This window comes from Macrobrachium rosenbergii, chromosome 27, assembly GCF_040412425.1.
Source record: "Macrobrachium rosenbergii isolate ZJJX-2024 chromosome 27, ASM4041242v1, whole genome shotgun sequence".
In the NCBI taxonomy this organism is placed as follows: domain Eukaryota; kingdom Metazoa; phylum Arthropoda; class Malacostraca; order Decapoda; family Palaemonidae; genus Macrobrachium; species Macrobrachium rosenbergii.
In genome coordinates this window covers 16,629,810-16,642,074 of record NC_089767.1, presented here as the reverse complement: position 1 = coordinate 16,642,074, position 12,265 = coordinate 16,629,810, and the positions used below count along the sequence as shown (strand labels likewise).

Sequence of the window (12,265 nt, the reverse complement as noted above, 5' to 3'; positions counted from 1 at the left end):
AGATCATGACATTTCCTCTTCCAGAACCTCGGTGGCGAGATTGCGGATTTTCTTTTGTTCCTCGAATAAGAACCTTTCTGTATCCACACTTAAAGGTTATCGTAGCATGCTGGCTACTGTTTTTCGTCACAGAGGTTTGGATATCTCTAATAACCAAGATATAACGGACCTTATTAAATCCTTCGGTACCTCTAAGAGGTCAGATGCTAAAGTTGTTTCGTGGAATCTTGATGTAGTCCTGAAGTGGCTTATGTCTGAGAAATTTGAACCTATGGATTCTGCTTCTTTAAGAGATCTTACGAGAAAACCCTCTTTTTAGTTTTGTTAGCTACAGCTAAGAGAATCAGTGAGATCCACGCCTTGGATAAGAGAGTAGGATTCTCTGCTTCAAAAGCAATTTGTTCTTTCAAACTGTTTTTATGGCCAAGAAAGAGACCCCTTCGCACCCGTGGCCTCGCTCTTTTGAGATTCGAGTCTGTCGGAATTGGTAGGTAAGGAGCAGGAGAGGTTCCTCTGCCCAGTCAGAGCCTTGAAATATTATTTGCGAAGGACTAAAGATATTAGGGTCCTTCAGATTCCTTATGGTGTTCGGTCAGGAACCCTCTTAGACCAATGTCCAAGAATGCCATGTCCTTTTTATTAGAGATCTGATTTCTGAAGCTCACTCCAATATTTCAGAGAATGATTTGAAAATGTGTAAAGTGAAGGCTCACGAAGTGAGGGCTATCTCTACTTCTCTCGCTTATAAAAGGAACCTCTCCCTTCAAGATATTGTGCAAGCAACCTACTGGAGGTGTAAGTCTGTATTTGCTTTGCATTATCTCTACTAAAGTGCAGACTGTTTGTGAGTGCAGCACGTTAGGGCCCTTTTTGTTGTATCTGCACGGTAATGGGTAAAGGGGTAAGGAGGATTAACCTACCTTTACTTACTTGTTTTTGGAGTGTGAAGGTTTTTACGGTTGTCTGTGAGGGTAAGTGTTGGTTAGTTTTACCCCACAGTTGGTTTTAGTTTTTATGGTTATACTTTTTCTTTGGTGTTGGGTGACCCCTTTTGTAATTCATGATGTTTGTGCTGCGCCTGAGCAGGGGCATACTTGTGGTATTGTCACGGCCATGTCCTAGGTGACTGATACCCAGCTTAAGCAATCTGCGACCAGGTCATTATACCCGCGGTTGCTCTGAGGATGCAGGTTACTGAGGCAGTAACTGTGGAATCAGCTACCTTAGCAGGTGAGGAACTAAGAAATTTTCTACATTAATAACCTTAATGTTTCCAACAACTCTTTTTAGCTGTCATTGCCCCACCTCCTAAAGGTGTCAATCAGCTATATGTAACTAACAGGTAAGTTGTATGTGTTAAAATGACATTTTTATTCTAAAATAATGTTTAACACATACTTACCTATTAGTTACATATATGAAAGCCACCCTCCTCCCCACGGGGACAGGTAGGCAAATTATTCTGAAGCATGTTGGAATAGTTCCTAGTACCCGACAGAGGGCAGGTAAGGCGATCACCCGATATTCGGACTGGCGCTGCATGCGTTTTGAAATTTTGCCGTGACGTCAAGACTAAAGCTATATGTAACTAACAGGTAAGTATGTGTTAAACATTATTTTAGAATAAAAATGTCATTTTTCGTCGCTAGACAAGCGCCATAAAACCATATCGTCAGTAATCCTTTAACGCCGACTGGACGTATTTTACGTTGACGAAAATTGTCTGTCGGGTGCCGAGTGGACGTAAAATACGTAGACTACAAAAAGTTTTTTTAAATATTCACGGAAAAATATTTATAGGCCTAGTTTGCGAAAAATTTTAAATCATGCGCCTTGAGGGATGCTGGGAGTTCACGGATCTCGCTGTTGTTTTGTTTACAAGCGTGATCCAGCTGCTCATGCACGAATTTCTTTCTTCTCCCACTAGAAAGCATCAGCGACACATCTCAGAAATTCTTTAATCATTTTGTCATAATTTTTGCACCGTTTTATATTAGCCGTTACATAAAGTTTTATATATGAAAATGTGCGCAATTTCATGTAGACTACAAAAAAAAAAACTCATGGTTGTAGCTTTTATAAGTTTTGAAATATTTTCATATAAATCACGATAAGTGCCAAAATTTCAACCTTCTGTCAACTTTGACTCGACCGAAATGGTCGAAAAATGTAATTGTAAGCTAAAACTCTTACATTCTAGTAATATTCAAGCATAGTCACTTTGTCGTAATTTTTGCACCGTTTTATATTAGCCGTTACATAAAGTTTTATATATGAAAATGTGCACAATTTCATGTAGAATACAACAAACAATAACTCATGGTTGTAGCTTTTATCAGTTTTGAAATATTTTCATATAAATCACGATGAGTGCCAAAATTTCAACCTTCAGTCAACTTTGACTCGACTGAAATGGTCGAAAAACACAATTGTAAGCTAAAACTCTTACATTCTAGTAATATTCAATCATTTACCTTCATTTTGCAACAAATTGGAAGTCTCTAGCACAATATTTCGATTTATGGTGTTTCCTTACATCCGCACGCTCTAACTCGGCCGAAAATCTCAGAAATTCTTTAGTCACTTTGTCGTAATGTTTGCACCGTTTTATATTAGCCGTTACATAAAGTTTTGTATATGAAAATGTGCGCAATTTCATGTAGAATACAACAAAAAATAACTCATGGTTGTAGCTTTTGTCAGTTTTGAAATATTTTCATATAAATCACGATAAGTGCCAAAATTTCAATCTTCGGTCAACTTTGACTTGACTGAAATGGTCAAAAAACACAATTGTAAGCTAAAACTCTTACATTCTAGTAATATTCAATCATTTACCTTCATTAAATTGCATTAAATTGGAATTCTCTAGCACAATATTTTGATTTATGGTGAATTTTTTAAAAAACATTTTTTTACGTCTGTGCATTACGAATTCATGTATCATTTTGTGATAATATTTTCTCTGTGTTGCTTTGATTGTTTTACAATTTGTTATATACCAAAATCTTTGCAATTTAGTGTACAATACAATAAAAAAAATAACTCATTAGCATTAACCGTTTTGCTCACAGCATCATTTGTATACAATTATATATGAAATTATTGTTTTGCAGTGTCATATATTCCAATATTTATATATGATAATGATATTTTTTTTTCATTTCTGATGGTTGCATACTAAACTTCAGGCAATGACAAAAAAAAGAGCCAAAAATGAACTCTTAATCTTAAAAACTAAGCGTGCTGTGATTTTTAAAAAAAAACTTTCTTTCCGCTTCGGCACTAACTCTCAAACCGCGCCGCCATACGGGAGACGCTTTTGTAAATATAGGCTCGGCGTTTAAGGGTTAATTGAGCCTGCTGTTAACCAGGGACTGCCTGTATAAGCATTTCTAGAGGGTTTTTTGGTGTTTTGAACTATCAAAATAGGCAGTTATAAGTGCTTTTAGACAGGTTTTAAGTATTCCCAGATTTTAGCTATTCACATGGGGTAGTGGTACACATCCCCCGCGAATACTGAGGGTCGAATGTAGTCCTGTTAGTTATCAGTGAAATTTTAAAATTTTGTTATGGGGAATAGATTGGCTTTTTGAATAGGAAGTGTCACATATGGATTTTGCTAAAGAATTTTTTGTAATTGTCTGTAGATTCAACTGGAGAAGGAAGCAAAAGAGACTGAGCATCTTGCCCAGTTGGAAGAACAAGAGAGGAGGGATCATGAACTTGCACTTCGTCTAGCAAATGAAACGAATTCTGGTGTGGATGACATCACTCCTTCGCTTAAAAGGTTAGTCTTAAAAATAAAGCTATGGTGGTAGCAGGTAAAAAAATTTCAGGTAGTTTTCATAAAGAGACATGTAGATATTAAATTTATCATAGGAGTTTGATACTTTGTATTGCCAGTTGCCAGAATTGTTGTCATTATTACTTAAATTAGTGCTAAAGCGCTGTATTGTTAATATTATGAAAATGATAAAGATGAAAAATCATTATCATTTATTGTTTAATCTATAAGTATTGCTTGTTTTTCAAGGTTTAATGCTTTTATTTAGACAAAATCACAACTGTAGTCATTCAGTATGGTTTGTCTCCTGATTTTTCAACAAAAATATTTCCTAGGTACAGTACTTTCAGCTCTTACGTAAATGGAAGTGAGGTGTGTAGTGGATTTATTTGGCATAATTCATTTGTCTTTTTGAATTTTGTATGAAAATTTTCATTCATTGAGTGTTGGGTAGAAGTGACCTAGGTAGAGCTAAAAAAAATTTCTCACTCTTAAAATAAGACAGATGATTGTTTTAATTTTTTTATTTATTTTTCCATATTAACACACAGTATAGAGGGGCCAAAGTCTCAGTGTCTGTGAATTGTATCTGATTTCTACCTTGATCTAACCACATGTTAGCCATGTATTGAACAGCTTGTGCTTTTCAAATTGTCATGCCCTCTTTCTATGAGCAAAACCTGTTTCTTGCCTATAGTCAACAAATGATTTGAAATATAACTTGTAGTAATGTTTGACTTTTCAAAATTAGATTAGAACTAAAGAAGTCTAAACGTCTTTTGACTCGCCAACCAATTCCATGAGAACAAAGCTTAATTTGCTGATAATCAGTTTACATTTGTATGACTTTTTGCTAGCAGCCAGGTTAACTTGATTCCAAAGATGAGTTTTAACACTTGAATTAGCTTGTGTAAATTTGGTACATGATTCTATTTGCTTAGCAATGTCACAAGCTACTCACTATGGTAGAAACACCCAAGTTCTTTTATGAGAAGCATGTACTCTTAATTGTAGGATGCATCACCCAACATGTCCTCTTCCCGCAGCCCTGTTAATGGAGATAGCAGCCAATTATTGAAGTTGAAAAGGTATTGCTCGTGTGTGTGTCATGGCTTGACTAGTTGTGCCGTGGATTTTTTCCTTGCGCTTGATGTTACCCAATAACCATGTAGCACCATTATATTATTTTGTTTCTTGTCCCAAGTATTATGCATTTGTACAGTAATGTTAATGACTTCACAGTAAACCAAAGAGGAAGGAGGTGATTATTGGAATGTTTTAGTTCATTTTCCTGTTTTTAATTTGTAATTATGAGTGCAGTTCAGAGTATGTCTTTTGCTATTGAGATTAACTTGATGCTATGAAATCTGTTTCATCACAAGCCCATTAATTCAAGCATAGCCTTTTTATGTAATTGTGTGTCACTCAAAATTCCAGACACTTCATCCTTAGCAGAAGAAAAATAAGCTTGGCTGCTCCCAGTAGGCTGGCTCATGTGCATACAGCTCCCCCAGGTCCCTAAAGGCTAAATGTCTCACTTCATGTACATCTGTTGATTGATTCACAACTCACAGCAATCCTTGGAATTTGCAAGTTGTTAAGAATTGCTATCAAGTACAGGCAGTCCCAGGTTATTGGTGGGCTTGATATTGGCGATCCGGTTTTACAGGGCTTCTCTAGCAACGAAAATCAGCAATTTTCAGTCACGAAAATCGCCAATTTCCGCATATCGGCACCAATACATACCTAACAGAGTCGCCGATAACCAAAATTCGCTGATTTTTGGTTGTCACGCCGTCAGAACGGAATGCCTGCCAACAAACTGCCTGTATTCTTTATTCGCCTATTTCAGTTCTGTATGATTATATATCATCCCCCATTGTGCTGTGATGCTAATCATCAGATTCTTAGCTGGATACCTCAACTGAAGTTTGCATCCTCACACTGGCTGAGGGTTTTCATATCTGTTTTGGCAAGTTCATTCCTTTAATTGCTGCTAAAGTGTGCCAGTTGTAAATTCTTCAGTTTCAGTTTCAGAATTATTTTGTGATTGCTTATATTATGTTTGATTTTATGCAGGTTAAATGTTATTGTTAAGTATTCCATGTTACAGTATGTGCCTAGATTTAAGATTTTAGGGGTACATGCACTTGATCTGTTATTTTTATGTTGAGTAAGGTCTAACAGATTATTTTGAATGTCTGGAGTGTGATTATTTATTTATGTATTTATTTTTGTGGTGCAGTGAAAGGGATGTGACTGAGTCAACTTGTTGATTACAGCAGTTGTGGATTTCATTTTTTCTTCCTTATGCAAGAAGTTTTCCATCTCCATTAAGAGTTATAGGTCTGCCCTCTCGCAGATATTTGAGCTTTATGGACAAGGTGTGGGTTCTTCAGTGCTGCTTTGGAGGCTCATCAAGCTGGTCGGAAAGTTCAGTTCCTTAAGGGTTGCTGAAACCTCTCAGTTGTGACCTTTTCTTAGTCCTCCAGTCTTACCAGGACGCCTAAATAATGTCAGCAATTGGTATCAATAAAAAGCATTTCTCATATTTTAAACTAGAATGGAGACTAACGAAGATCTTTCATGAGAAGCAAACTTGTTCATAATGGTAATGATTTATAGACATGATACATGTTGATAACTAACTAGAAACTATTTCAGGCAGCATCTTCGCTCACTCTGATACAAATGTTCTTTCTACTAGAGGTTGGACATTGGTGGAACTCATTTGTATCTAACTTTATAGTGAAGACCAAAATGACAATTAGACAGCATTGCACCATAGTACCCTACACCATCCATTCCCTGTCTGCTCTCTCTTCCCGTATATTTTTAATGAGTTGTAAGGGGAATCTTCTGCTTTATTTATTGAATCAGTGATTACAGGGGTAACAACTTTTGGTTGTTCCTCTACAGGCAGTCGAGGTAGCAGGTAGTGAGGGATACGATCCTGTATTAGCTAGACCAATCCATTCTGAGACATTACTTTAATATGCCAAATGCAGAGCAGAACAGGCAAGAGTACTATTCTATGTAATTAGTGCCTCTTTTGTTGCTCTGTGAGATCTTATGTAAGAGATATCACTCGTAATTGATGGGTTGTATCAGTTATGAACAGTATTGTGTATATAGTATTACATTTGGGGGAAGATGCCAGGGATTCTTCTTCTTACAGTATTTGATAACTCCACTTTTACTGTTCATGGTGAACTCAGAGATGTTGTCTCATAAGTTTCTTGGGAATGGTAACTGTGCTTTTATGCTGAATATGAAGAGACTTACCGGATACAAGTGCCTTGCTTTTCATTATTTGGTTATCTCTTCTGTGAGCACCTCTCTTGAGTTATCAGTTCTTTGGCCCTTGGCTAATGACTGTTTCATGTGGTCTTCTTGACCCTAAAGGTATAAGCAAACACTTTGGGGCATTCAATATTTCTGCCTCCCACCTAAATTGTAATTCAGGAACATATGATTTTTGGGTAATGATGAGACAAACTGGGTTTATGTATTACAAAACTAGTTAATTTTGCATGCAAACCAAATAATCATGCAATGAGTCCCTGTTCTCAGCCCCACTTATCTCAGTGCCTTATCAGGAAACTGCACAAAAATTGAGGTAAGTGAGTAATGGATACCTTTGGATCCAGGTAGTGCACGCTTAATTAAAATGAACTGCTTCAAAGTGACATTCAAGACCATGAATGCATTTCACACAAACCCATTAGTTTAAACCAAATTGCTTGCCTCCTGACCCCACTAAACATTTGCACTTATATCAGACTACTCAGGAAGTGACAGCTAGCCACTGGGGACCAGGGGAACTATGAGCACAAGCTAACTTGTGAGAGCAGCTGATTTTTTTTTTTTACCACAGAGGAAAGAGGGGTCTTGGATTTTGGGTGCCACATGAAAATGCATAAAAAGACTTAAAAATAATGGTTTGAATGAAATGAAAATAATCAGTTGTTTTTGAAAAATGGCAGTTTTACAGTTTACATGGAAATGTAATTTTAATGTTATCATACAGGAAGAATTGAGAAGAAGACATGAAAAAGTCATCATACTAATTTTTAAAGAAAATTAAGCTAAATTATGGTCTTTCTGGCCACTCAAAATTGTATTATTTGTTTGATTTAGCTCAGAATTTCTAGACTATTAAGGTATCCTCCTTCCTCTTTGAATTCCCCATTGAAATTGCTTAGTGCACTGTGCTCAATGAATTGCACTGTATTATAGTACATATTTCATTTAATCTTTTTGGAAAGAAAACTTTTTTGCACAGTCACTTGCAATTCTTAGGTTTAATATCACAGCAATCACATTATATTTGCATGTTGTGAATTTAAGTTTTAGTTAAGATGTGTTTTTTTTCTTGAAAGGCTTGAGAAGTCTTGCTGTGCATTTTTTGAGTGAAAGGGGTTGTGGCCTCAGATTTACTTTTGTATATTATATTGTAGCACAGTATAATGTGATTTGGGGCTTACTGGTGTCAGGAGTATTGTAGCTGCTTTTCTGAGTTCCCAAATGCAGGGAATTTGTAAATGAATGTGCCATAAAAAAATTTCTGATGGCCAGGGATGAGGCCAGCCATGAGGAAGTTCATCCAACAGTATGCTTAATGTTGTACCCTGTATGTGGTACTAAAGGCTCATTCAGTTACCATTTTGCCCACAATGGCAGTTCTTTTAATCTTTATCTTTTTATCTGTTTTGTTTGGTCTTGTCACTTATACAGGCAGTCCCTGCTGACCGGCAGCATCGGTTAACAGTGTTTCAGTGTTAAGGCATTTGGCTGGTGACATTGTTAACTGGATTTTTGGTGCCAGTAAACAGTTTATCTGCGTCGGTTTATTGGTGTTGGTAAGCAGTTTATCAGCGTCGGTAAGTGATTTATCAGCACTGTTAAGCAATTTATCAGCGCTATTATCGCAGATTTTTGGTTAGTGGTGCTCAGCTGGAAACAGAACTCCCCACTGTTAACCGGGGACTGCTTGTATACAGTATTTAAAGTTCTTTTATTTGATGCTCTTTAAATTTTCATGTCCTGTGAGAGTCAGTAGGCTATCCTTTAATCCAAGATATGTCATTAAATGATAAGGTTAAAATAATAATAGAGATAGGTCTTAGATTTTTATTTATAATTCAATAACCTGGAATTACAGGAGAATAACTTCTTAGTGAACTTCAAGAAAATGGGTGTTCTGTAAAAATAAAAAAATATAAAGTTTATGTAGTAAAGGATTTGTATAATGATGATTGAATGTAGAAAATTAAATTCTTAATACATGCATGCAGTTTGATATATTTTATGAGATTTGACATGTAATATTCATTTAAAATAAAAATACTCATTTGTATTGGATGCAAATTATTCTTTAAAAAAAGTACAGTTGTAAAGCAACTTACAACATTTGATAAGTTTAGGTGTTCTTAGGCTTTGAAGCTGGAATCATGAAATGAACACTTACAGATATATAAAGGTAAATTGTATGTGAGGTGGTATTTATGATTGTTAATGGCAAGGAGTCTTTAGGTTACCATATGGAAAGTCTGTCAGTAAAGCTCAGCAACAATTAGTGAAAGTACCTTTGTAAATCATATAAATGAAGCAACTTGCAATGGGTGGGTAAAATCTCAGTTGTTACATATAGCCAGTATTAGGCAGCGCCGTTTTTAAAAAACAGAGTTTAAATGAAATTATAAAAAGAAAAACCCCAAGATTTTTTTTCATTTTGAAATTTATTCGCCTATTACATATGCAAAAATCCAAAATCATTTACCACAAGAGGTAATGTAAGAGTTTTAATGAACACAATGAAAATGTTTTCAAAATTAAAGCAGCTATCCTAATAATGCTCTAAAATTTGATTAGAAAATATTATATTATAACATATCTGAGTAAAATTTCCATGAAAATATTATAAAACAAAGACATGAGCCTCCGTGAGTCTTTGATTCTGAGAACTCGCTAAGGGGAAATTTCCCTTTGTTTTGCATGGATTTTAGACCTTTTGTAGGGGACATAGGAAACACTTTTGTCGCTCACTGTGTTTCATATAGCCTTAGGCATTAACAGATAAATATTTCCCCCAAGTTTTTTCTGTGGAGGCCAAAATCTAAGTTTAATGATAAAATCATTCATTCTCACTTTGAGCAAAAGTTCCATTGTCATTCCTCACTTTGAGAAAAAGTTCCATTGGAATTAGAGGTATTTAAACAAAATTTTGACTAGCTATAGTTATTCCTAGTATACAGTATAAGGCCTCTGATATTACCATTTTTTCAGCAAAGTTAACACTGTTTGGACTACTAATCCTCCTTAAGCCTTAAGATAAAAGGAGTATGGATGCCAAATGCACACAGTGTACCAACCAAAACAAAGCCATCAACTCATGGAAGTGGTGCAACTGTATTTTCATGTTTTGCGTTTTACAAAATTTCCTAATAAAAATTCTGGTGCATTTTCAAGGGTGTGTTTCGAGCATATTCTATGCTGGAAAATATGATAATTTTACAGTGTGTCAAATTACAGCACCAGGTTAGAATTTTACCAGGTGTCAAAAACATAGAGGAACCACTGGGAATAAAAAAAAAAAATTGCAGGCAACCTACTGGCTGTCATCATGTGATGTTGAAGTAGCCTGTAATCCCAGGTTTTGACAGTGAACTCAACAGATTTTCACTTGCACTAGACATTTGACTTGTATTGTTGGTAGGTTTTCAGTAACTAAATGAGGTATAACTCTTCTGTAATATATCTACTTATTTTTGTTAATCATCATCATCATTATCAGAGGACTGGGGATCTTACTAAATGATCATGTAATTTAATCAACTGAAAATTTTAGATCTTAATTTTTTTCCTGGAAAAATTTACAGTTGCAGTTTTATGTAATAGCCTGCTTTATCCTTTCAGTTTCTTAATTATTCTAACTATTTTTGTGAACATTTTTATGCACTTGTAATAAATGAATTTTAGCAAAAAATACTTGGTTGCAGTTAGAAACATAACTGTGTATTTATATTTAGTTTGGTCTGAATTATAATAAATGAATTTTAGCAAAAAATATTTGGTTGCAGTTAGAAACATAACTGTGTATTTATATTTGGTTTGGTCTGAATTCTATTAAATTGCTGGATTCTTATTTTGGAAATGTTTATTAGATGATTTAGTTTATTAATTTCTATTTTTACTATTTTGTGAGGGGGACACTGTTTTGGAAGGAGGCTAATTTTTTTAATGATAGGCCTTTGTTTCTGAAACGTCTTCATTTAAGTTTTTACAGTTAAGTTTTGACAGATATGTATTGTTATTCACAGTACTGTAATGTTATGTAAATTACTGTATCTGGTTTCATCTATAGGAGGATTGCTGTTTTCCAAAGAAATTCAAATTTGGTTACAATGTATGATGCTGGTGAAGCATATATGTAGAGTACTGTTTGGTATAATCTCTTATAACATTCAAGACTAATATTATGTAACTTTGGCTAAGTAATTCTGTTAATGAAAATTTTTGCTATATTAACCTTCAGAATTCTCTCCTATCTCTAATTCACTCATTGGTAGACTTGGTGTGCATAATATAGTTGATTTGATTTAAGCAAGATTTTCCTCATATAGATGAGATCTTTTTTTACTGTGAGTTTACTGCAGTATGTAGCCTGATAATTTTGATAAGTACTTTGTTCGAAATTTGTGATTCTTATTTTTTACATAACTAATTGTGTACAGTGACTTGAAATTTGATAATACTGATGAAAATACTTGTACATGAAAAGTCTGTATATTGCATAATCCTTCAAAAATATTTAAGATCTGCAGGTACAATTATCTTAAAGCTAATGTATAAGACATCATTTTAGCTTTAAGTATTGATTTACACATGCAGTAAATTTGTTGAATTCAAGTAATACTTGGGATAAGAGTATGTAATATATAATGCACTCTTTATGTGTGAAACATAATCACTTCTAATGTTGTTGATGTGGCAAGAATTATTGATGTAATACCTGGAGAATTTATAGTTTTAGAGTAGCATGTTGTAACATAATACCATAATGTCTTACATGATAAGAACTATTTTTAGCATTATTTAGTTTGCTAACACAGCATGCATTTTCCTTAGTAATACAGTGACATCTCTGTACTTATCAACAATATTTATAATGTCACTTGTTTGTGCCATTAGAATTAATAATGTCCCTGCGTTAAGATTAAGAGACTTAGTATTTGATATGATTGCCGTGTTTATAAATTTTACATAAAGCTACAGAAATTGACCTATGCAACCATATTACCATTTTGTGTCATGTCAGCAGTATTTCTTCTGATTTTTTTTTTTTACCCAATGCTTTACATGTTAATTTTTTATGTATTATTTAGTGATGAATCTACTTTACACTACTTTATGTAGTATTTTGGAAAGTTAAGTTTTTCATTATAGGTCCATCATTAACACTAGCCCACATTTTTA

At 34.6% G+C, this 12,265-nt stretch overlaps 1 protein-coding gene across 21 annotated transcripts in view; it reads left to right on the top strand.

Moving 5' to 3' along the window:
* The window catches only part of jar (Myosin heavy chain 95F jaguar), a 194,118-nt gene that overhangs the window by 151,845 nt on the left and 30,008 nt on the right, over positions 1-12,265 (top strand). For 11 of the 21 annotated variants that reach the window (XM_067129027.1, XM_067129024.1, XM_067129018.1 and 8 more), the window contains one exon: positions 3,651-3,790. In XM_067129027.1, the coding sequence (XP_066985128.1) occupies positions 3,651-3,790 (140 nt within the window). Of the gene's footprint in view, positions 1-3,650; positions 3,791-4,833; positions 4,876-12,265 lie in introns of all 21 variants that reach the window. The other 10 variants (XM_067129013.1, XM_067129019.1, XM_067129014.1 and 7 more) reach the window with 1 other exon arrangement.